Source organism: Eucalyptus grandis, chromosome 4 (assembly GCF_016545825.1).
Source record: "Eucalyptus grandis isolate ANBG69807.140 chromosome 4, ASM1654582v1, whole genome shotgun sequence".
Classification (NCBI taxonomy): domain Eukaryota; kingdom Viridiplantae; phylum Streptophyta; class Magnoliopsida; order Myrtales; family Myrtaceae; genus Eucalyptus; species Eucalyptus grandis.
Window position 1 is genome coordinate 32,954,749 of NC_052615.1, and position 24,584 is coordinate 32,979,332.

At 41.7% G+C, this 24,584-nt stretch overlaps 4 protein-coding genes across 6 annotated transcripts; 2 read left to right on the plus strand and 2 right to left on the minus strand.

Annotated features, from left to right (window-relative positions):
- The first annotated feature begins 865 nt into the window (after positions 1–865).
- Positions 866–2,229, plus strand: LOC104441946 (ethylene-responsive transcription factor 2). The gene has a single exon (XM_010055211.3). The coding sequence runs from the start codon at positions 1,001–1,003 to the stop codon at positions 1,976–1,978; it is 978 nt and encodes a 325-aa protein (XP_010053513.2). The 5' UTR covers positions 866–1,000; the 3' UTR covers positions 1,979–2,229.
- An 812-nt stretch (positions 2,230–3,041) lies between these two features.
- Positions 3,042–7,760, minus strand: LOC104441947 (probable enoyl-CoA hydratase 2, mitochondrial). The gene is made up of 8 exons (XM_010055212.3): positions 7,406–7,760; positions 6,738–6,907; positions 6,353–6,427; positions 5,469–5,559; positions 5,310–5,361; positions 4,458–4,561; positions 4,286–4,362; positions 3,042–3,481 (listed from the first exon to the last, which is right to left on the minus strand). The coding sequence occupies exons 1-8, from the start codon at positions 7,659–7,661 to the stop codon at positions 3,305–3,307; spliced, it is 1,002 nt and encodes a 333-aa protein (XP_010053514.2). The 5' UTR covers positions 7,662–7,760; the 3' UTR covers positions 3,042–3,304.
- Positions 7,761–11,426: 3,666 nt separating this feature from the next.
- LOC104441948 lies at positions 11,427–14,898 on the minus strand. Of its 3 annotated transcripts, XM_010055214.3 has the most exons (8): positions 14,781–14,898; positions 14,648–14,684; positions 14,179–14,462; positions 13,948–13,984; positions 13,517–13,794; positions 13,249–13,285; positions 12,755–13,023; positions 11,427–12,508 (listed from the first exon to the last, which is right to left on the minus strand). In XM_010055214.3, the coding sequence occupies exons 1-8, from the start codon at positions 14,817–14,819 to the stop codon at positions 11,843–11,845; spliced, it is 1,647 nt and encodes a 548-aa protein (XP_010053516.2). In that variant the 5' UTR covers positions 14,820–14,898; the 3' UTR covers positions 11,427–11,842. The 3 variants fall into 3 exon arrangements, with proteins under 3 accessions (XP_010053516.2, XP_018727858.2, XP_018727857.2); XM_018872313.2 differs by having other exon boundaries at positions 11,427–12,466; positions 14,648–14,851; XM_018872312.2 differs by having other exon boundaries at positions 14,648–14,851.
- A 7,673-nt stretch (positions 14,899–22,571) lies between these two features.
- Positions 22,572–24,247, plus strand: LOC104441950 (phospholipase A1-Ibeta2, chloroplastic). The gene has a single exon (XM_010055216.3). The coding sequence runs from the start codon at positions 22,617–22,619 to the stop codon at positions 24,219–24,221; it is 1,605 nt and encodes a 534-aa protein (XP_010053518.2). The 5' UTR covers positions 22,572–22,616; the 3' UTR covers positions 24,222–24,247.
- The last annotated feature ends 337 nt before the right edge of the window (positions 24,248–24,584 follow it).

Below are 24,584 nucleotides of genomic sequence, written 5' to 3' on the forward strand. Positions count from 1 at the left end.
TAAAACTCCAAACTAAGACATTTGCGACAAATATACCTTATGTTAAATTAGATTAATACCACCAAAAAATATAAAAAAAAAAATTTATAAACCGTGACGATGACGGAGAGTAAAATCTTAAATTGGTATACCAATCAACATTACGTATCATTCAAAGTAAAATTTAACGAAAACTAATAAATGGTAAATTTGTCATAAATATATCAGTTTGGAATAAAATTACCAAAGGTGTATCAGTTTTGGGTTTTTGATGATCAAAAAATTAGTTTTTGGTAAATTTATCATATATATATATCGGAACTTTTCAAGGTATTAACTCTTTTAGCAAGTCTCCCAATCTAATAATGTATAGACATATGTGCTTACGGTCTAAAACTTCGAATTCTCTTTTTCTTCCTATATAAACTTATCCTTTTCTCTTTCCCTTTTTTAAATCATAAATGTGTGAAAGGGTCTTAAAAGTAATGGGAATGAACGAGATGGGACCGTCGACCAAAGAAATATAAAAAAATGAGATGGGACCCGCCCCGGGGACAACTTGCGCAAGTGGACGATCGACGCCATAGTAGGACAACATCAAGTGACTGGCAAGACGACAAACAACGTTTGGCAAGCGCGATGACGTCACGGGCCTCCCTTTGTAACAAGGAAAGAAAAGACCACGTGTTTTTAACTGCTCGCCACGCAACTTGGGCACGATCGCGAACTTTCATAGAAGCTGAGGATAAAGAACGAAATCCAATCTTTTTTAAGAAATGAAATGGAGAAAAGTAAAATAAATAAATAAAATTAAAAATAAAAGGACAAAATATCGGTTCGCGCAGGGTGCATGCATCTGCTCGGGCTATATAAGCTTCGGCGTTCTGCCATAACCAGAAGTTCAAACGACCGGGATTCCTCCATAAGATCGGATCTTTCCTGCTTTGGCGACGCCGGAAACCCGAATTCAGTGCCCAAACAGTAGTCCACCGACCGACCGACCGACCGGGAAGTTCCGATCATGGCCGTGGAGATGTTTCAAGAGCCGGAGTCGGCGTTCCTCGACTCCGTCCGGCGGTACCTGCTGTCGGAGGACTCCGAGTGCCGGTTCTTCGAGCCGCCGCCGCCGCCGACCCGGAACTTCTGCGGCGCCGGAGCCCCGGTGATCTGCGGGAGCTCCAGCTTCAGCAGCCTGTACCCGTGCCTGACCGAGAACTGGGGCGAGTTGCCGCTCAAAGAAGATGACCCGGAAGACATGGTCCTCTACGGCGTCCTCCGCGACGCCCTCACGGTCGGTTGGGCGCCGTTCCAGCCGAGCGGGCCACCCGGTCCCGGATTCGGGGCGAGCCAGGTGGTTAAGCGGGAGCTGGATTCCTTGCCGGCGCCGGCTTCTTCGCCGGAATCCGCCGCCGCAGCCGCAGCCGCAGCCGCAGCCGCAGCCGCTGTCCCTCAGACGGAGAAGGCGGCCCAGGCGGCCCAGGCGGCGGTCCCGGCGAAGGGGAAGCATTACAGAGGAGTGAGGCAGCGGCCGTGGGGGAAGTTCGCGGCGGAGATTCGCGACCCGGCTAAAAACGGGGCTCGGGTTTGGCTCGGGACCTACGAGACCGCGGAGGACGCCGCGCTGGCTTACGACCGGGCCGCTTACCGGATGCGGGGCTCGCGGGCGTTGCTCAATTTCCCTCTCCGGGTCAATTCGGGCGAGCCCGACCCGGTTAGAGTGACGTCGAAGCGGTCATCCCCGGAACCATCATCAGCATCGCCCTCCTCCTCCTCCTCCTCCTCATTGTCGTCGGAGAGCGAGACCTCGAAGAGGAGGAAGAAGGCGGCCGTGCCGGCGGGTCGGGCAGCGGCGGCTCAATTCGGGTCGGAGCGAGTGGGGAATGCTGACGCCGTCAACGGATCTTTGCAAGTTGGACAGCAAGTGGGAATGTGGACAAGTGGGCAGCAGCTGATGGTCAGTGGATGTCGACAGACAGTGAAATGTGAAACCACTTGTTGAGGGAGCAGGACAATTTTGATAAAGAGCCCCGTGGACGATTCGCCTGAGGAATATAAATTCTTTGGAATTTTGTTGGGAGTGGAAGTGGGAGAAGAAAATTTTCGACCAAAAAGAAAAATTGGGGAAGAAATTATTCTAAATATATGTATAAAGTGAATGAAAGGGGAGATTTTTTATTTCTTTTTTTATTCCTTTCCCTTGAACCTGTGAATACAGATTTTGTTAATGCATTATTGAGAAGTTTTGTGGAAGCCACACAGTAGATGCTTGAAGTGTGGAATCTTTCCTTTTTCACGTTACCAATCAGATCTAGTAGCTATAAGAAAGAAGTGGAAATGGATCTAAGCACTTGCGAATTCCCTTTTACATAGAAAAAGAGGGGTCTGGATAAGCACAGGGAATAGAATGGGTATAAACCAAGTACATTGAAAGCCGCCCGCTTCCCTAATTGGCTACTTCTCGAATATCCATTTTTTTAATGGACCAACAAGATTATAAATATTTAGATTGCCCTTGTTTCGTCAGAAATTTTGTTGTTATTATAGAGGTGAACATGTCCCTACCTTTCCCTTCGGGGCTAGGGGACGAAGGTTTCACCTTCTGTCGGTGCATAGTTTTTAACACAGGTAAAGAACGAAATTTTCTTTGGTTACTTCAACAATGTTCAACAGAAATCAGAATATGCACAAGAGAAACAAAGTTTTCATCTCAAGAAAATTAAAAAGCTTTGAATTCTGGAGAAAAATCAAACGCCCTCTGAAGTGTGAAGTCATAACTTTCAAAGTATCCATTTAGTCATTATTCGTTCGGACAACAGTTCAACCTGTTCCCACGTGTCCCAAATGTGAACACTGAACGGCGCACCGAAAGCTCAGACAACGCGGGAAAAAACATGTGCGCGTGCGCTCAAGGACTAAGGATAATATAGCCTATCTACAAATTGCTTGTACATTTCTTGACTTTTCAAATTTGGAGTGGACTCGTTCGATGTATGTTGACGTTCAAGTTCACATTCAAAGAGGACAAGAACATTACCTAAAGCCTCATAGATCTGCTCGACAGCTTAAAAGAAAAGGACAATTAGAGCTCATTCAAATCAATGTTGTACAATGTCATTTGCACTGCCAGGCAAATTCGCATTAAAGTGGCGCCACAGTTCATTTCCAATTGGGTCAACCATAATAGGTACAATTGGCTACCGGATGGTAGATCAGCAAATTGATGTATCACTTGCGGCAATTGGATAAGATACATGTTACTTACTACCGCCGCAGCTTAAAATGAAAGCTGACAACAACCGGGATCTATAAAAACCACACGCATCTGCTATTGGCCAGTATACTTGGGTTTCCGCTTCTCGGCGAATGCCGCTAAACCTTCCAAGCGATCTTTTGTGTTCAATAGTTGCTCGTAACAATCCTCCTCCCATTCAAGTGCTGATACCATGTCCAACTCTAATCCTTTGTCGATCGCTCTTTTAGCCATCTTGAGGGCTAATGGACCCTGAAAATAATAGGAAATACTTCAATCGTGTGAGGAATGAAAGATGATATAGATGATTCGACACGACAAATTGACTGAAAATTTCACCTGAACATTCTTACAAGATGTTATCAAAGAAACAATTTATATCTTTGAATTGACGGGGCATATACTTGGCGATCAAGAAGTGTTGACAATCTCAAGGGTAAGGTACCATGGACTACATGGTTGTTCCCGTTTAAGTTATTCAGGAACTAAAGTCATAGGGCTTGCTATGCTTAGAAGTTGGTAATTTAATATAAACTCACTATATCTTGCTTTCGGTAAAGATAACAGCTCAGCTCCTTGAAGTTCTGAATGAACATTATTAGAAGTTTCTCGTTAGAGTATCTTTGAGGCATAATACGATGATTGCCAATCCTATCAGCAATACAAGGCACCATCATGAGCCTCCCATTTATAACAAGCTTCTATGCACTCCTTAAAGGGGAAAACATTTTTGTTAAACCCCTTTTACAGTCAAACAGATGTTCTAAGTTGATGAACAGACTAACAATCCTTCCGCTGATTGATCCTTTATCAACCTTCTAGTTTGAGGGCCCCTAGAGTAGTAAGCTGAACCCGAAAAACAAATAATAACAATATCGATGATAAGTGGGATAAAGCATCTCTCAAAAATTCATTTCCGCTTGATGGATCAATTCTTTGTTCTAGACAGCCAGATAGAGTATCATAACCATATATCATGGGACGATCTGGTTGCTCCACCATTCTTTTCCATGTACACTTTCAAGATGTGAATAACAGCAAAAATGGATGTTATACCTTCTGATTGATATCCCTCGCAATCTCAAGTGCCTTTAGATGAGCTTCACCAGAGGCAACACTGTGATTGACAAGACCTGCAACATAGCCAATGTGAACCACTACAGCATGAGTAGCAACTTCCTCCTCCCTGCTCATCAAAGGGACAACACCATGAACCACATAAGCATACCCATAGATTTTGCATCTTTGCCTCCAACTCTCCGCCCTGTGTATATGAGTTCCTTTGCCAAAGACTTTCCCACTATTCTAGGAAGCCTCTGTGTACCACCTGCTCTGCAAAGAAACAAACCAAATGAGAAGTGATTTCCCTTAGATGGACGATCTAATCGCTCTGACGCTTAAAGATGACAACAAAGAAATGCCAAATGTTCAAGTCCTCTTGCATATTGCATATTTATTAATAGGAGACTCGACTCTTGATGAAATCAATTTACACAGAAAGAAGAATAAGCGACACTGCTTATTCCCTAATTTTTCTCTGATCTGTGAAAAACAGGATCTCCTGCAGAACCATAACAAAGTATAACCGATGATTGCATTTCATGAGTAAGGTGCCTCAAAAGAAGAGAAAAAGGCAAAAATGAGATTGGGGGCAGAATAATTGCATCAGACTTTATACAATGAGCTCAACATACGAAGCACAGATATGTAAGGAGTGGAGAAGAGACTCGGTTCTTAAAGTACTGAAGAATTCAGCAATTCTTAACTGTGGAGAGCCTATTTTTATTTAAAATAATTATCCCAAGAATATCTAGATTATGCCACAAATATTGATGCAGATGATGACCTGCCTTACCAGTCCAAGTCTGGCCTACCGATTTCTGATTCTTATTTTAATGTCCTTGATTGTCATGACCTGCCTTGCCAGTCCAAATCTGGCCTACCGATTTCTGATTCTTATTTTAATGTCCTCGATTGTCATAGATTTGATCAACCACCTAGAAAATAAATCTGCTTCATACAGAAAAGCAGTGCCATTACAAAAAGATGAGTGATATAAGTTAACAAAATTGTGTAATACCCTGGAATTATGGCAAGTCCTGTTTCAGGCAAGCCCAGAACCGCATCATCTCCTGTCAATAAGTGGCAAAGCAAGGATGTATGAGGGATATCTGACTTATGAGGAACCCAGTCCTAACGTAAAAGGAGGTCGACTTGGAAGGTAATGAAGAGCTAATACCACATATTCGAAGGTCACAGGATAGGGCCAATTCAAGTCCTCCCCCTAAAGCTGCTCCCTCAATAACAGCAATAGTAGGAATATGTAGATCCTAAATTCCACATTCAAGTAATCCATGTAAGCAATCAAACATAACTAGCATAATAGCTTTACGCACCAAAACAGAGGGATCCGCTAAGGAACATCTAAATTAATCAGAAAGGCCAACAAGAGACCAGAAGCCAATCCAAAAAGTGTCAAGTGGCTATAAAATGGCGTTGAAAGTTAGAAGGTAAAAAGGAGTTCGTGCAAAAGTGTACAAGAGTAGGTTAATGAAATGTGATTCTGCATAATTATATCCATAGCTTATAGCATAAAAATTCGTCTAAGCTCTCAGCTCATCAGTCTGATTAAGAAAAGGCACATTTCAAACTAGAATGCAGATCCACAATGCAATCCATGGATTTACAGCAGCAAGAGTCATCAGTCATTTATAAGGTCTTACAGACAAACTATGCAAGTACATCACTAAGGCAAAAGATGTCTTGGGCTCGTCCATGATGGTTTGAAAATCGCACTTTTTTTTTTTTACTTACACAGCCAAACTTTGATTAATTTGAATTTATCATACAGGAATTAAATAAGCAGATACAAACAGTGTGCATACGAGAACAACGAAAAAATTTGTAATACTGAAGTGGATGATTATCTAAAGGTTAATCTTGCTTCAAGCTCCAAACTAGAAAACTAGTGCACCATAGACCATACTATGTTGAGCAAAAGCCTTGTGATGTACCCTGCCGCTAAGAGCTCTAGAGGCAATAAAAATGCAATAGCTCATAAGTGGGCATCACTGGCAGCAAGCAAAATAATCTGGTATGAAAACAGAGAGGGCAAAAACCCACCTCCAATGAGGAGAATGTCAAACGTAGTAAATTCACAAAAAGCTGAACTTCAGATGGGCTCATTGTCTTGCGCTCCTGCCAACTCAAAGAAAGACGAGGGAAACAATGAAGAAATTGCATATGGGAAACATGCTTTTAAAAAGAGTAAAAGAGGGAGGAAGAAGTGTAACCAAAATGAATAACAAATGTACAAGAAGCGCTATACATTCTAAAAAACATTAGCCTGTCATTAAGAGTTATCTACCCAAAAAAACAATCGACATTCTCGTACTCCCACCAGAAAGTCATCTACTATGATTCCAAAAACAGCTTCTACATAGTCAAAAACATACATCCGATGGAATAATACATTTAGCCTAAAATCTTAGTATTGTGATGGTAATACCTTTAAATCAGCACCAGCACAAAACACTCTCGGCACCGCGCTGCAGATCATCAAAACATTTGCCGAAGTGTCCTCCCTCACAGCTTCCAACGCGTTCTGTAACCCTCTCAACATATCCCTCCCTATCGCATTCTTAGCTCCAGGTCTATCCAAGCAGACCTCGACTATTCCTGAAGATTGCAATGAATCCTTCTCAAGAAAAACCCTTGTTAAATCAAATCAAAGCACATTCAAACATCGCTCCTCACACCTAATTACCATAAGAAATCGAAGAACTGTTCAACAAACTGCTTTTCGGTTTTTTAACTCGTTATCTCTACGAAGAATACCAGAACAATCTTCAGTTGTGGTCAATTCTTGTGTCACTCTGGTCTCCCTGGAAGCTTCGATCCTAACTCGCAAACTCCACTATTGAACTCAATTCAGATATAAAGAACTAATGAGAAAAACACAACCTTTCTTCTAGTCAACCAATCATCAAGCTTTTTCTCTGCTTACCCACGAACAACCATCACGTCAAAATCTCCAAAACACGCTCTTTCTCCTAAAATCTCAAGACCCATATTTGTCCCATTCACGAACATCGTAGAGCAGGTGTCCAAGCCAAAAAACTAAACTTTTCACAAACTCAATCAGCTAGAGAGAACGCGAATGCAAGCGTGAAGTACCGGAATCGGAATCGGAGAGCCTGTTCAGTTTCACCGACTCCGACGCGGAGGTAGCCGACTCCAAGATGAGGGTCCGCCGAGTTTGGAGCTGCCAATTTCCGGGCACGGAAGTGAAACATCGTGGGGATGCTATGGCCCTGGAGCTCGACGCGTGGCGAATCGTTTCGCGCGGATTGAAGAGCTTGGTCGGGGAATGGGGAAGTGGGTTTCGCTTCAATGATCTGGCGATGGTCTGGAGACGTGAAAGACTCGCCATTTCTTCTCTTTCGGATCAGCTTCAGAGCCGGCACTGAGTCAGCGAGCGGAACTTGAGGAGGGAGAGTCCGTCAAACGGCCGGTGGTTTGGATTCGGGGTTCATTTTCTTGGCTATGTATTATTTTGGGAAAATTTAGAATAAGTATCAATGTTTTTTTTTTTTTAATGACCGGGGGATTACTGGAGATCATCCGAGCGATCACACACACTAATGAAGCCTCGCCGTAAACCGCTATTTAGACATAAACCCCTAGGGCTGGCCCGGTAAACTACCCCGGTACCTCCACGTAAATCACGAGCATTCGAAAATTCGAAATCATTCCCTCTGCGATGAAGTAACAAAGCCCAACCATCACGATGGGTGGGAGTATCGATGTTATTACATTCATTTTTCTAAAAAGGAGTCTAAAGAGGACATTATTTTAAGAGAAAATTCTTAATAAAAACTTGAAATGTTATTATTTTTTCAAATAAGAGCACATTAATTCAAATAAAAGCTTAAAGTCCCATCATTTTTTCAAATAATGACCAAGTAGCCATATCACTCCCAAATGAGGGCATCAACTCACTATTTGATAAGGGCAATTTTGTCTTTTAAATTTTCCTTTTTTTCTATTTTTTTCCATAAAAAACAAACTAAAAAGATTTTAAAAAATTTATTAAAAAAGAAGAAGAATAGAGATAGGAGAGAGGGCTCCCTCCCGCCGTTGGTGGTGCAATAGTGATGGCCAGCACTTGGGCTAGGACCAGCAACCCTCATCAACTAGAAGCGAGAGAGGGTAGCAACCCTCTCCCAAATCTGGATGATGGTCGCAAGCCCTCCCTTTGCCACCAACGACCCTCACCCAGCACCTTTGACCCTCGCCTCCGATCAACAATGGTTGTCGCCCCTCACCCAGGCATTAGCGACATCAACCAGTGTGATGGGGTGGCGACCACCAACGGGAGGGGCTCCTCCAGCCTCTTTTTTTTGTTTTGAGGTTTTTTAATTGTTAATCTAATTTTCAAACCAAAAGAAATTAATTTAATAGATTAAATGTGTTTTGACGAAAATACCCTTGGTCAGTTGAAATTTTTTGTTGACCGGTGAGCCGATGAAGTTATGCTCTTATTTAAAACAAATATAATCATTTTAGATACTTATTTGAAACTAATATGGCTACTTCACGCCCTTATTTGAAAAACTGAGTGCACTTAGGGCCCTTATTTAGAATTTTTCCTTATTTTAAATAAGAGCCTAAGGGGTATTTATATTCTCAAATTAGGGACTAAAGTTAATATTATTTTAAATAAGAGCCCAAAGTACTTTTATTTTCTCAAAGAATGACATAAAGTGGACTTTATTTTGAATAAGATCATGAAATTGTCATACCAATCTTTAAAAAGGCTTAAACTCACCAGCTGATGAAGGATATTTCAGTCTTTTTAATTTTTTTTTCCTTTTTTCTCTATTTTAAAAAAAAATTAAAACTTAAAAAAACATACACATACAGGCCCTCCACCTATGGTCTTCAATGCCGATGGGGCGCGACGATGGCCGCTTGGGCAAGGGTCACCAGTACTACACAAGGGGAGTGGGGGGCACACTCCTCACCCAAATCTGGTAGAGAGTTGCCGCCTTCTCTTGTTTTTTTAGCAAGGACTAGCAAGCCATCATCGCCTTTGGCTGGTAAGGGTCGTCGGCATTGTTACCACCCCACCAGCGATGGGGCAAAGACCACAGGTGAGAGGCTTCCCACCTTCCCACTTAGGTTTTTGCTTTAAAATAAAAAAACATTTATCTTTTTAAAATTTTTAATTTAATTTAATTGAAACTAAATTGACTTTAAACAAAACTACCCATGATTAGTCAAAATAATTTGCGAGCCAACGAAGTTAAGCCTTTTTAGTAATAATCATAATCACTTCAGGTTCTTATTCGAAACAAAATTTATATTAAGGCACTTTAAACTCTTATTTGGAATTTTCCCTATTCTTTTGTTGAGTAATGTACGAATAAGCAAATCACAAACATAAATTCTTATCTAGCAATCGAAAATTATTTTTTGAAAGTGACCATCATTTGCTTCATAAATTTCAAGATAATGACGTTATGAATATCTAAATTTTGCTCCTTATTCAGTTGAGTATGTCAAATTATTTGATTCAATTAAATACCCCAACTTTTTTCTGTTGAATCGATAATTTGTAAGGTCGCAACTTGCTTTTGGTGGTAAAAATTTGAATATTATGCAGGTGCTTAAATCCTGCAATTCATAGCACCTGGACCGCATTTGGCAAATTGGACTCGTACGAATCGTAGTTGGCATTTCGTGTCGTTTCCGTCATGGGACGATATTAGGTTTGTTTGGATATAGTTCCAGGTATTCGCCCAGGAAGAGAGAGAGGCCTTTGCCCAGCATACAATAAATCTCTCCCTGTTCATTGAACTCCTATTTTAGATATGCTTCAACTCTCCAATTATTCGAAAGCAAGCGATTCACATATTGACAATCAGCAATAGATCGCAGCATCGCGCAACTTCCTATTCATCAACCTGTTCTTGCTCGACGGGTAACTAAGTGATGAGTCGTGACAATGGCTAGGCTTGGTTTTCTTTTCTAATTCCAGTGGACGTGAAGATATAAAGCACTTGTATATTATATATATATAATCCATAACCTGTCTTTTGTTTAATGGAATTTGAGCAACGTTACTTCTTACGCTGTTTGAATGAAAGATCGCAAGGAAACACAATCCTAAACATCATGATTCGTAATGATAGAATTCCATCAACTGAGTGATTTAAAGAAATAGGACTCACAAAGATACAGAAGCTGGGCTCCAATCAACGACCACACCAGCAGAAAACTCGCTTTCCCAGAATAATGCATATCCCACTCAAATTTATTTTCTTGTCACTTAATATCAGTTCTTTGCAATATCAGTTCTTTACGCCTTACACGAATTTTTATCGACTACGGCTTCATGTCTGAACAAATCTGCATTCGAAAAACCTGTGCAATTGTTTCATTCTTGACGACTTGAGTGTGACTCAGGAGATGCAAGAGCTGTTTCTGCGGTTGATGAAATGGTTATATGATTTATTTTACTAGGTCAGATCATGATCTGTTCAAGGTCTCAGTTTGCTTTCCATTTTCATAGCATTGAATTGGAAAGTAAATATATCACCCTGCTTATGCTTTGTGACTTTTGGTAACGCAATCAGCTCTTAACTGTTAGTGTTGTAAAAGAATTGATATTGCTGGATTGTCAGATATTGAGAAAAGGTTTTTCATTTTTGTCAGTTCGCTTATCCAAGCCATTCTTACATGGTGAAGACTGAAGGCAAAGCAAATGAATCCCCTTGTATCACCAAATGCGTAGATTTTTGAACACTTGATGTGCTAGACCCGACATAGACCTATTTTGTGGGAAAAAAAACTTGGTCAATATTGAAAGAACTCGGACTAGAACTGGCACCAACATGATCTCTTAGCACTTGAGAGACTACAATTGATCTGAAAGAAAAGGTGCCTTTTCGGTGTTGACCCAATCCATAATCTTGCCAGGTAGCTTCTAACTTACTGTAATGCCTTTAATTATAACAGAGATCCTGATATAGCCATGTCTTGTCTTCCAAGCATCTTTGATGAACACTAATTAAGTTATAATCAAACACAAGAGAAGGGTATGATGATACTGGTGCTTGAACTTGCATTTAAATTTTACATATTTGAGTGCAAGTACTATCGTTCAATGAGAAGAGATGAAAAAAGTAATACAGAAATAAATCCACCTGATTTTCATGATAAAGACTTTTCCTTGATGCTTTATATACCACCGTCAATGATTTCATGGATTCTGAATCCGGCTACAATACCTCCATATCAGATGCGACCTCAGAATGCCCCCAACATTTTCAGGAAAATAAGTTCTCTTTAAGGCTGAAACATGGCTTACTCACTGAGGAACAGAAAAGGAGAAGATGGCGTGCTTAAGCTCAGGCAGTTCAGAAGGCAATAATCACTCCAACAATTCTGGTCCAGGTCAAACAAATAATAGAACTCAAAAATGCAAAGCAACGACTTGTCAAGGTAAGGCATTGACTTGTGATGTGGAGAAAGTAGCTAATGCGGATTTTGTTATGAATACTCTGGCATTTAATTTCATATCTCTTTGCCACTTTATGAACACTGTGTTCAGATCCTATTGATCCATCGTTCTAGTCTTAGCTGCTTCATTGGAGGTCCAAGAATGGGTTTTCTTTTCTGAGGACACTTCCATTTCCCAGCAGACTCCTGCACATCAAAACTGCTCTGGAAATTAGTTATTTCTGATAATGGTTTCATCTTGGCTTCATCCTCTATAGCAGCTGACAAAACATTTCCTTTAGCATGTGAGCACTGGTGCAAAGCCCTCCGTGGCCTCGTCAATTCATCACTTGCACTTGTAGCTTCCTTCCTCCTTATGGAAACAAAACTAGTGCTGTCATTATCTCTTCGATTGTTTTCTTTGTCATGACCTCCGTGAGTTGATCTTCTTGTTGAAGTTTGATTGACTGGAGATAAGCCCAAATCGCCATCAAGCAGTGTGTGAGCAACTTCCCTATTCTGGGCCTTCAGTCCCGAGCCCTCTTCAAATCTACCAATCAACTCTCTACAAGCTTTTCTTTTACCATTGCTTGAGTTCTCGTTGATATTGGAGTGAAAAAGGATGGCTTCTTCAGAATGAAGTTGCTTTGGCCTCTTATTTTTACAATCCCAGTCATTGTTTAGCAAAGCTTTAAATTCCATCCTTCCATCAGTAATTTTAGGGCAAGGAATCTGAGGTAAAAGATGTTTGTCCCCTTTAGATGTACTGCCAACCTGTAAATTTTGAACATTTTCATGGATTTAGGAACCTAAGTATCTTGCTTTTCTTTTTCTTTTCTTTTTATCTTTTTTGTTTTACTAGGAGAAACTTAAGCATATTGTTGTCCAAGAACTATTTGATCTAAACAGAGAAACACAGAGTCAAAACCACCAAGAACTTGGCTGACTATATTACACTAATAAAAAGCTGCACTTCCTAAACATCCATACTGAAGGACCAAGGAAGCAAAGAAAGATTACCTCATCCAGAGTGTGCTGATATTCATGCTCAAGATCTTCATGAGAGCTGCTACCGAGGACAGAGTTCAACCGTTCATTGATCCCCGTGCCACCAGCTATTCTCTTACCTGACAAGTTATGCTGATTGTCTTCTTTTTCTCCAATAACATTTTTAAGAATCAAATCATCTTTCACATCACCATTGTCCTCAACAGGAGATCCTGGGAAGGTGCTCAATTCTGGAGATTCGTAGACATAGCTTGAGAACCAATTTGTTATGTCAGGAGGCTCTGACAAACATGAAATAACTCATTTTAGAACATACATATGTCTAGAGATATGTAACCCACATAGACTCGCACACATCACGCAGTCTGACGTATCAGCCTGCTGGGAGACCTACAATTGAGTAACTACCAATTTTCATCACTCATCTATAGCCACTTAGAAATCTTAACAGCTTCAAAGAGGTGAAACAATGGTGCCTTTTAATATATGAAAGAAGCTATACCAACCAGAGAGTGGCAAAGATGGGGTCATAGAATCTGCTATCTGCACCAGAAGGGAGAAAAAAACGTATCATTAAGAATGAAGACTGGGCTTTGAAGTTATATTTAGCTGTACAGCAACCATTGAAGAAACACAGAGGAAAGCTGATTACAAGAACGAAAGTCATTATTATGGAAGAGCCATGGGGATCACAAAGTGGGTTCTTCATCAAAACACATAAGGATTATGCCACGGCAAACCCAATTCTAAACACCAAAGGTTGCAGAACAATACCTTGGTCGGAGTTTGATTGTCACGATCATGATTTATGAATGAGCCACCACCATTACACACAAGCCCATTGGCGTGTGGTACCTCAAGGGCACCAGCAGCATCACCATCTTTCACTCTGGTTACTTCCCCTGAATTTCCATGCTCTTTCTTGCTCTCGCCAGTAAAAGGCCCTTCTTTCTTGCATTCGCTTTCTCCGGAGACAAATTCTCTGCTGCATTCGCTCAACTCAGGTGACTCATACACATAGCTTGAAAACCATTCTCCGACATCAGGAGGTTCTGCATCAATCAAACAAGAATCAGTATGAGTACCAAATCAAAAGTAGAAATACTTTTACAGCTTGCAGAAATGGAAAATCAATTCCCTTATTTTCCATTTCTGCATAACACCGAGAGATCGATAAATCATAACCTTAGCAAATTAATACCAACCTGAAATTTGCAAAGATGACTCCAAGGAATCTGGAACCTACAAAAAGATCAACGCAAAAGGGTATTAGCTTTGTCCGAAGTTTCTTGCCAGAGCTAATAGCACAACATGAAACCCCCCTCCCCCAAAAGAACAAAAAAAAAAAAAAAAGAATTTTTTGACTCCATGAAGCCATTCAGTGAGCAAGACCAAATTAACTCCCTCATTCAACAAAACTGTATCCAGTAAATCACCTCTGTTGGAGACTCTTCTACAAGCTCATTGCTCCCAAAATTACCGGCAAACTCATGAGCGCCCAATCGGTCTCTGCCTCTGCCTCTGCCTCTGATGCAATTCGAACCTCGCGAAGTCGCTTCTCCTCCTCCTCCTCCTCCTCCTATTTTGCCATCGTCAACAACGCACCCATTATTCTCGCGCTCGCTCTCGTCGAGAACAGAACCCAGAAACCCCTCGCTCGTACCCAGCGAAGGCGACTCGTACACGTAGCTAGAGAACCATCTCCTAACATCGGGAGGCTCTGCGAGGCAACGCATCAAGCAAAAAAGAATCAGATTCTTCCCGTCGCTAAGCAAGGCGCCGAAAAAGACACGGAAATCTAAAGGGAAAACGAGAAAAAAAATTCAGGGTCGTAGAAAAGGTGCGAAATTGCGGTCGTCGAGCTACTCTAGTTTCGTAGGGGAAGAGGCACGAGCGATCACCCACCGGAGAGGAGCGAGGGCGAGCAGGAAGAAGCCGAAATCTGGGAACCCGAATGCGGGGTTAGCATCTGAAGAACATGGCAATTGGCATCCGAGGTTGCAGACTTCGACGGTGAAGATGAAGAGCGAGTTCGTACCTGCGAATCGCGTACGCTGAAAGGAGCGCTGGGCTTCATTCGAGCTGGTTCGTCTCTCTCTCTCTCTCTCTCTGACCTTCGATGGGGATTGCACGTGCTGTTCCGGGTCCTTTTCGAGGGAAATGATTGGCGCCAAGGGTTTAAATTTTGGTGCGCCTCGATTTCGATTTCCCCTTTCTATTTCATTTGTGAAAATTAGGGTTGTTAGTCCTCTTATTAATATGTCTATTTTTTTTGCAGTTTGATCCTTCCATAGTTGCAGAGTGGCTCTCTGTGTTCTGCAATTTGAGAAATCTGAGTCATTTTGCAAACACAGAAAGCGTACTTAAATATTGATATGCATCTTTATCTAATAGTGATTCCACAAAATCTCACATTATATTAGAATTTAAATTTTCTTAAATTCATATTTGTCTCTCCAATTACATATTTTTACTCTTAGTATTAGACAAAAAGATCAAATTAAACGTGATGATGAGTGATGGATTATTTAAAATTAACCAAGCATTCATCTAACGTTTGTTAACAATAATCTCACAAACGTCGAGAAAACGGAAAATAAGTGAAATGTGGATTGAGAGAATGGGGAGGAACATTATGCCCCCAAGTCGACGATTGTCTAGCCTTTAAGGCTTCCAATAAGGATAGATGTAATATATTCATTAACATAAACTAATCTAATGAAAAGGCCAGACAAGAGAGTCGATAGGAGTCCCATATAAAAAATGGTTTGTAGTTTGATAGTAATGTTCATGTCAGTTATTCTAATAGCTGTTAAGGAAGTTTAAAACGAATGCATATGAGAAATATTTAGTTCTTGAAAATATCAAATCTAAAATACTGTCATAATCTTTTGTCTTTTTTCATTCAATGAATTTCTGTCTTAATTAACTTAAAAGGTATCAAAGCATGTCAATTGCAAATCAAATGCGTTTGTGACCGTGCGATATTTGAGTTTGTTCATTGGGTAATTAGTAAAGGAGCCAAAGTTTGTAGGTTAAGGGAGAGAAGTGCCCCTTAACGTTCCACAATCAATGTATGGGCATAAAGGTGAGAGATATAATATGGCAACACATGTAAGAAGGTGTGATTGAATGCTATAGTTTGGCAATTTGGTTTAGAGATATGACCGATAATGGTCGTATTGAAGATTGATCGAGGAAATGGAGAGATTGATCAAGATAAAGCATTCCACGAATGACGGATTCACGTGAATTTGATTCCAAATAAGGATATGGTTTCTAATGAAGTGAAAGTGTTACTCAAAGTAGCAAAAAAGTCATTCCAAAATGTCAATAGCATGGAAAATTATGGACGAGTCTTTCAACCAAATCATCAACACACACACCAAAATAAATGTGGTCCAACGAGTCGTTTTTAGTTATCAATAAGTAAGAGATAACTTATAACATAATTTTTATGATGTCTAGCATTTTACACTGCAACTTCAAAAGTAGTATGCTTTTCAAACAAAAAATAAAGTGGTATGCTTATTTTGGGATGCAATTCATCTACTATAGTTAGAAAGATTGTAGATACACATATTATTTGCGAATCAAACATTCCAAGAATTTATCATGCATTGTCGTTATTGAGAGATAGATATAATGTGTCAGTCGCATCGCTAAGGTATGCATAGTGAATAAATTATTATTCTATCTTCAACTATCATTGACCAAAGTATGAAGGAAGTTTCATCACGGTTGTTGTAATATAATGCAGAAATGCCAATAAACCTTGCAATTAAATCAATGCAAAATCATTAGAGAAATAAACAAGGAACATTAATAACACTAGAAATTTACGTAGTTCAACCCAAGTGTTGATACCTACACCATAGGGAAAGCTAGTAACAAATAATTCACTAATCAATCAAAGAATTATAGAGTCACTCACACGCTTAAGTATTTTTTATACCTACATTACACCTTAACCCAGAGTGTTTTGCCTTACAAATTATCATCTCATTGCCTGAAACACTTACGTTTCCACAAAGAAAACAACACAATTTGGGTGTAAAGTCCTTCACACAAATCACTATTTGAAGCTTCCTTCATAAGCAGCTCAATCAATGATCGATCAAATTGTCGAATCTCAAGTGAGCAACGGCTTTTCTTATTTAAAGTCGTTTCTTTATTTAAAAATCTACCACCTAAGTAAATCAAAAGATTATCATTTGAAAGGAAAGTAAGAAAAATTGAAGTCTGATTAGGACTCTTTCCCTTATGCCTCATCTAACACAAATCGGTTTACATCATTTAATTTGGTTAGGTCTCATACACAGCTTAAACTTGAGGCATTAATTTAACAATTTCCACATTGGTTCAACGTTAAAGGCAAGTCATAATGCTCATCATCTATGCTAGCTCTCCCAACGCCTCAATGGAAACTCAACTATCACATATGTTTGTGAAACCCAAGCAAGGTTTAAATTATTTAGAGGAATGAGGTTGTTCCACATGTTCCTAGGATTCTCCACCGTAAGAAGTTTCTTTGCAATCCTAACGTAGAAATTTCAATCATCAATGAGTTCAATTCTCCTGCGATATTTCTAACTTTTACTTTGTACTATTCATGGTATAACTCAAACAACCAATAACACTAATATGTTAAACGAATGACAAATGTTTCACATCCATCGAAGTACACAGTGATAGACTAGACAATTCACGATACATAGCAAGTAGGGTACTCACAGAATTTTTCAACTGCATGTTGAACGGTCTTCAAATTTTCCAATGTAACTCTCCCAAATCACTCGCAATATTCCAATAGTCTCTCTACATCTTCATACTTGAAGTTGTCTTTACTATGCCCAAAAACTATTTATTTCAATATCTACATACAATTGTATTCACTGCTTCATCCTATAAATCTTTATCTAATCCAACATTTAAGAGTAAAGAGTGAGACATCAACAACAGCACGATGTTTCACTATGTCTTCCTCTGTGCAAAATCGAGCTAAGCTCATCAAAACAAAATGCAACTCTTTATCAATTCTCAAACTTATGATCTTTTTTCCTATCTGCCTTTAAATCATCGTTTTTCATGACTTGAACCAACCAAACACCTTGCTCTTGTGTTTAAGAAGACAAATCCATACTTCCTTTAAAAAATCATCAACAAATGACAATACATACCTAGCACTCCCCCAAACAAGACTTGAGAGGGCCCCCATAAGTCTAAGTATATGTAGCCTATGATCTCCAAGATTTGGTGAATTTCTATGCTAAACTTCACTCTTTGCTGACTCTACATATCGTAGTGTTCACAAAAGTTAAGCTTCCCAATTTGATGGTCTCTTAATAGACCCCTTCGACTCAAAACAATCATCTCTCTCACATTCGTGTGTCTAAGTCTTATTGCCACACTTGTGTTTTGTCCTAACTAGAAGTATTAAAGAATCTAGCAAACAAGCCAATCACTATCTTTCCCTAGAAGAATTACAATCCACGGTCTATCTTCCCCCACAACATAGTAAGCACACCTCAATAGACCTTTATAACTTCTCCACCTTAAATATAGATTCAATATCCAAACTTGTCAAGAGCACTCAATGAGATAAGATTATTTCTCAACTCTAGTACATGCCTTGCATTTGTCAATATCCGTATCACTCCATCATGCATCTTAATGTGAGCTATTCTAATCCATACTACTTCATAAGTAGCATCGTCTTCCATAAACACCTTGCTACCCTCTGTGCAATGATAAGTAGTGTATATGAGAGATCATGTGATGAAAACATTTTGAGTCAAGCACCCAATAGTCACTTGATGAACTAATGGTAATTGCTAACACAACAATGATATCACTAGAGCTATTATGTGTTGCGGTAACAATATTACATTCACTTGCAAACTCCACCTTAACTCATTTACCCCAGTACGTTGGACAATCTCTCTAGTGCCCTACCCATCACAGTGATAACATGGGTGATTTCAAATATTAGACTTTGATTTAGAACAACTCTTTTATGCGTTACCTCTAGACTCTCTTCGTTCATCTCTATCTCGGATAAACAAATCTTGTGTTAGAGTTAATATTTGTACACTTGTAATAAATTTACTAAAAAATAATTTTTTGATCATAAAAAATCTAAAACTAGTATACATATAACAAATTTATCTCGAAATGATTTTTTAATCTTGAAAAACCATAAACCAATATACATGTAATAAATTTACTCAAAATTAATTTTTTAATCATCAAAATCCATAAATCGGTACATGTGTAACAAATTTACTCTCCGTAAGTTTATGTTAAATTTTACTGTCAAATTCCCAAGTTAGATGACACATGGTGGATGACAAGTATACCAATTTTGGGTTTTATTTTTTGTTTGTCATATGTGTATCGGTTTTTATGATTTTTCGTGATACTAATCCAATTTAGCGGATGGTATATATTGTCATAAATGTATCATTTTGGGTTTTTTGCCGACAAAAAAATTAGTTTTGGATAAATTTATGACAGGTATACCGGTTTATGATTTTTTGCGGTCAAAAAATTAATTTGAGGTAAATTTACACTTTGGGATTTTTTGCGATCAAAAAATTAATTTGGGATAAATTTGTTACATGTGTACTAATTTAAAGTTTTTAGTAGTCAAAAAATTTGTTTGGGCTATATTTGTCATAAATGTATTAATTTGAGGTTTTTCATGGTATTTGCCCTTTGCGTTATCTTCTTTTGTCACTTCTTAGATAAGAAGGCAAACTTTGCCTCTTCCAAAATAATTTGGTAGAGATGCCAACAACACCATATCTTGTTTCTCAAGGCTTTATTGACGTTTTTTAATTCTATAATGAACTTGTTAAACTCATCTAAGTGGGCTCGGATAGATGTGCCCACATCATTTTTTTCTCTTTTCCCTCGCAAACCTTTTGTCCCGCTATTCTATATACGTCGCTATACACTTGAGTCACATGTCAGCGGGAACTTTCCTTATTTAAGTTCACTTCTTTATCTGAATCGGCCGCCCCAGTATATCCAAGATTATCACTTGTCTCATCAAATTATGACTCTCTCCCTTACGTCTCATCTAACACGGATTTGTCTACATCCTCCACTCGGGTCTCCAACACGGTTCAGACTTCAGATATTAATTCAACAATGATCACGTATAAAATAATACATGGGACGATGACCGAGATGCTGTTCGTAACCACTCGCGAAGGTTACGGAAATAGAGGAATGGCCAAGAGACCCTTTGGAGAGAAATTAAAAATGTAAGTTGAAATCTGCATGTACTGAGAATCACTGCTTACGTAACATCCACCAGTTCTTAGGTCTTTGAAAAACAATAGGAGGTGCAATAGCTTATTGAGCTCTTGACACCAAATCCATCTAAAATAAGACGCAAAGTGGAAACCGAAGTACTTCACTAATTCACGGGAAGATAATCTCGTTCGAACGTCTCGATCCAATGCCGACTCGAGCCGCTCATCCGCCAACTTCTCCGGGACCTCAGGCATCCCTCCTCTCGCTGCATTTCCACTCATTCTCTGTTTAGCTTCTTGAGCATTCAATCTGTCCCGAAAACGCAATATTCTCCGCATCTCGCAATTCAAACAAAAGGAAAAAAACAAGAGAGAAATCAATCACTAAAGCTCGAGATCACGAAGGACTATTATAGAGATGCGACACCCGAGCGAGCGGATACGCAAAGCGATCCTGTCCCAATCGATAACATGGTAAAGGGAGAAGAAAACAAGAACAGGAGAAAGAACGACAACGCGTCACGCTTCTTCACCTACGCAGGAGCAGCGTTGCCTGCTCCAACGTGATGCACATGGCGAGGCCTTCGTCTCCGTCCAATGCACGCGCTATGGGACCTATCGCGAAACCAGAAACGAACTATCAAAATTTAAAAAAGAGCCCAAACGTGTCTGTGCTCGCTGCATTCTATATTCTAAAATGTGTAATATATTTTCCACGCGGGTACCTCTTAATCTTTCTTAATTCCCTCCTTGTCCCACATCGCGATTCACGTTCTTTCTTTATCGTCAAAGTGATGCACTCGAAGCTGGTGGAGCCAAGCACAAGCGACCTTATCTCTCACACATAGTGGAGTATCTACGTGTTTTTGGCTTAGATCGATGTCGTGGGGACCGTAATACAGCGAACGCGTGAGGAAAAAAACGAAACAGCGCGAATCTCCGAGCGAAGGATACCATGCAGGGCGCATCTGAGGAGGAGGTGGACTCCACTTTAGCCCCCCATGCAACTGACCTCGATTAGTCTCGAGCTGGGGCAGAACGTTGCCGCAACGATCTCTGGTTGAAGGGCACTTTCTGAAACTCGCACAGCACCCAGACACGACCGGAAAGCTAGGGTAGACCGTTGTCTTCCCGGTCTTGCTCACTCGTTTATTCGTTTTTAGGGTTTCGGTCGATAGCGTTACTTCTTTGTGGTCCTCTATTTCGCCTGTTTTCGCCGTCCAATTACGACGGGGAGATGATGTCGAAGTAGACATGACCGCCTCCCTTTGCTCGCTGCCAACGCCATAGTTGAAATCGAATTGGCTGACTTTTTCCTGGTTGAATTCCCGCTTCCTGGTCGACAAGTTCCTCGGAGTCTTATTCCAGGGTTCTCTCGGGAGCAAGACGAGATTATGTGAACACAGTTGGTCAGTGGATTGGTTCAGATTTGTGTCTTGGAGAACATGGGAGACGTCGCAAAAAAAAAAGCCAATGTCGTCGTAGCAAACTGATGTTGACGAAACTCGTTCAAATTCCATGACTTTGTAGCTTGATTTTTCCCCTCCCGAGCTTTAGGAAGAAAAGGAACAGCTCGTGTAACTTGGTGTGTCGGTGATTAGGAATAGTAGTGCCATGGACTTTGAAGGACATGCGATGTTTGACATATTGATTGTTAAAGCATACGTCAACCAGTTTGATCCAAACACTCATCAGCGCACGGTCGTGGACCGTGTGCACCCTCAGAGGCCTTGGGCAATTGAATATTGCTTAATATTGAACCGATCAAACTTAGACTGGCCTTGAAAAACAAAGACCATTGGATGAAATGTTGATCGAGATCAATTGAGTAATTCGACCATAAATCAAGTTCTTAATTTGCTCAGTAGGTGTATATGCCAATTATTACATTTAATTCGCCGGTCCAATAAATCGAGAGAACGTATCTTGTTATATATTTTGTATTACTTTATGACCGTATGTATCTCTAGGTCTAAAATAATAATTAACTATATTCCAACTTGTATGTCAATTTCGAAATACACACGGTCAAGCAGATTACTTGCTGAGGATTCTTGAATTTTATAGACGTGTACACATTCTAGGTCAAAATCAACGTTAGATGATCGAATGAGATCGAAAACGCCGAGTCCTAAACCGCGAAAGGTCCACGTAGATTAAAAAAAAATTGGAAATGGAAAAAGAAAATAACTTTTAAGCATTCCACTTTTCACGACCTACTCCAACTGCCAACTAAAAGTCGGTGGGGCCCAAGAGGAGGAAAAAGGACAGTAGTGCCCCTTCATCTCCTGACATCTCCTCTGCTGGTGCGGGGGCATTTCCGTCAAATCGCCATTAAGCCGCGGCCGGCCTGCCGCGCTGACCTGTTGCCACGTCATCCGGGAGGCATTTCCGTCAAATCAAGATCGAGCCGCGGACTGCGCTCTCTCGAGTTTTGGTGAACCGCGTACGCCGCCCGCCATACGAGCGGGTGCGAATCGTAATTACGAGCCAAAAGCCAGGGTAAAGAGTTTACATTTTCGACTATATATACGCAACTTCGTCCCGGCTAAGCCACTCGGTTTCGACTCTCTTTCTCTTTCTCTATCTCTGGAGCTCGTGCAGACATTTCAATGGCGATCGGCGCTATCAATCTTCACATGTTTCAGACTGCTTGCGGCGGAGCCAGCTTCAAGCGCCGCCTCTCATCGCTAAACCCTTCGGCATCTTCGGCGGCCGCCGCCGTCAGACCCATCACCTCCACCGAGTCGGCTCGGAAACAGCTCGCCAACCTCGACCGCGTCCTCCAGAAGGAATCCACGCCGGCCTTGTCGCTCCCGCAAGGGCCGCAAAAGCCAGCTTCCGAGCCAGACTTTGGGTTCGGCACGTCGTCGTCGTCGTCGTCGAAGAAAAGGGGCAGGGGACTGTTGCAGCGCTTGAACTTGAGTCGAATCTGGCCCGAAATCAAAGCGGCCGCGGAGGAGATGTCCCCGCGCCGCCTCGGCCGGCTCCGGCGGCTCCTGTCGAAGAACCCGGAGTATTCCCCGAGGAACGGCCTCGGGAGCCGGTGGCGGCAGTACCACGGCTGCGACGACTGGGGGGGCCTTCTCGATCCGCTCGACGAGAACCTCCGGCGGGAGATGATCCGGTACGGTGAGCTGGTGCAGGCGGCCTACCAGGCGTTCAACTCGAACCCCGCCATGCCGACGGAGGAGGCGCCGATGCCCCACCACGTGGCGCTGCCGGATAAGTCTTATAAGGTGACGAAGAGCCTGTACGCCACTTCGGCGGTCGGGCTCCCCAAGTGGGTGGACGACGTGGCTCCGGACCTCGGTTGGTTGACGCAGCGGTCGAGCTGGGTCGGTTACGTTGCGGTGTGCGACGACAGGAGGGAGATACAGCGGATGGGCCGCAGAGACGTCGTGATCGCCCTGCGGGGGACCGCGACGTGTCTCGAGTGGGCGGAGAACTTTCGGACTAAGCTAGCACCGATATCGAGTACCGAAGATCCCAAATCCAAGGTCGGATCTGGGTTCCTGAGCTTGTTCAAAACTCCTGGAGCTCACGTGCCGAGCTTGGCGGAGTCGGTCGTTGAGGAAGTCCAACGGCTCATGGAACTCTACAAGGGCGAGACCCTCAGCATCACCATCACCGGTCACAGCCTCGGCGCAGCGCTAGCATTACTAGTGGCCGATGAGCTAACAACACGCGTGGCAGAGCTGCCGTCGCTCGCGGTGTTCTCTTTCGGAGGACCTCGGGTCGGGAACAGCGCTTTTGCGGACCGAATCCGTTCGAAGAATGTCAAGGTCTTGAGGATCGTGAACGACCAGGACGTGATCACCAGAGTGCCCGGGATGTTCCTGAGCGACGATTTAGAACGCAAACTGAAAGAGACGGTCGACGGCATGCTCGAAAACGGGCAGATGCCTTGGGACTCCTACTCGCACGCGGGGACGGAGCTGCGCCTCGACACGAGGAAGTCGCCGTACCTGAAGCCGAACGCCGACGTCGCCTGCTGCCACGACCTGGAGGCATACCTACATCTCGTGGACGGGTTCATGGCCTCGAATTGCCCCTTCAGAGCGAACGCGAAGCGTAGTCTAGTGAAGTTGCTAAACGAACAAAGAACTAACGTGAAGAAGCTGTACACGAGCAAGGCCAATGCCTTAACTTTGAATGTAGAAAGGGGGCAAATTAGACCTCCCAACATGGCTAGCTGCTTGCCTAGCCCATCTTAACAAAGTTGCCTTCTTAGTTTCAGACATCATTCGTGTTTTCTAAACAAAGAACAACCGCGAAACTTTAACTATGTCCGCGATTAATATGCACAGATGATTCCCTAATTGATGAGATCATTCTCGGCGCACGAACGTTCTCCTGTAGTATCGAAATCTGCCGTGAAGTTCACTGAGGAAGAATTTGAGACCTCGTCTCGCCTTACGTTTGAGTGTCGTGCTGGGTGTGCTTCTCTTTGGTCAAGCGCCTGAAAAGAGCAGGGCAACTGACAACCGGGTCTTGCAAACGCCGACACGCGGAGCGGCGAGGATCGCTTGGCGAACGAGCAGAAGTTCAAATTGGTGCGCCGATGTTGTGATGACTTC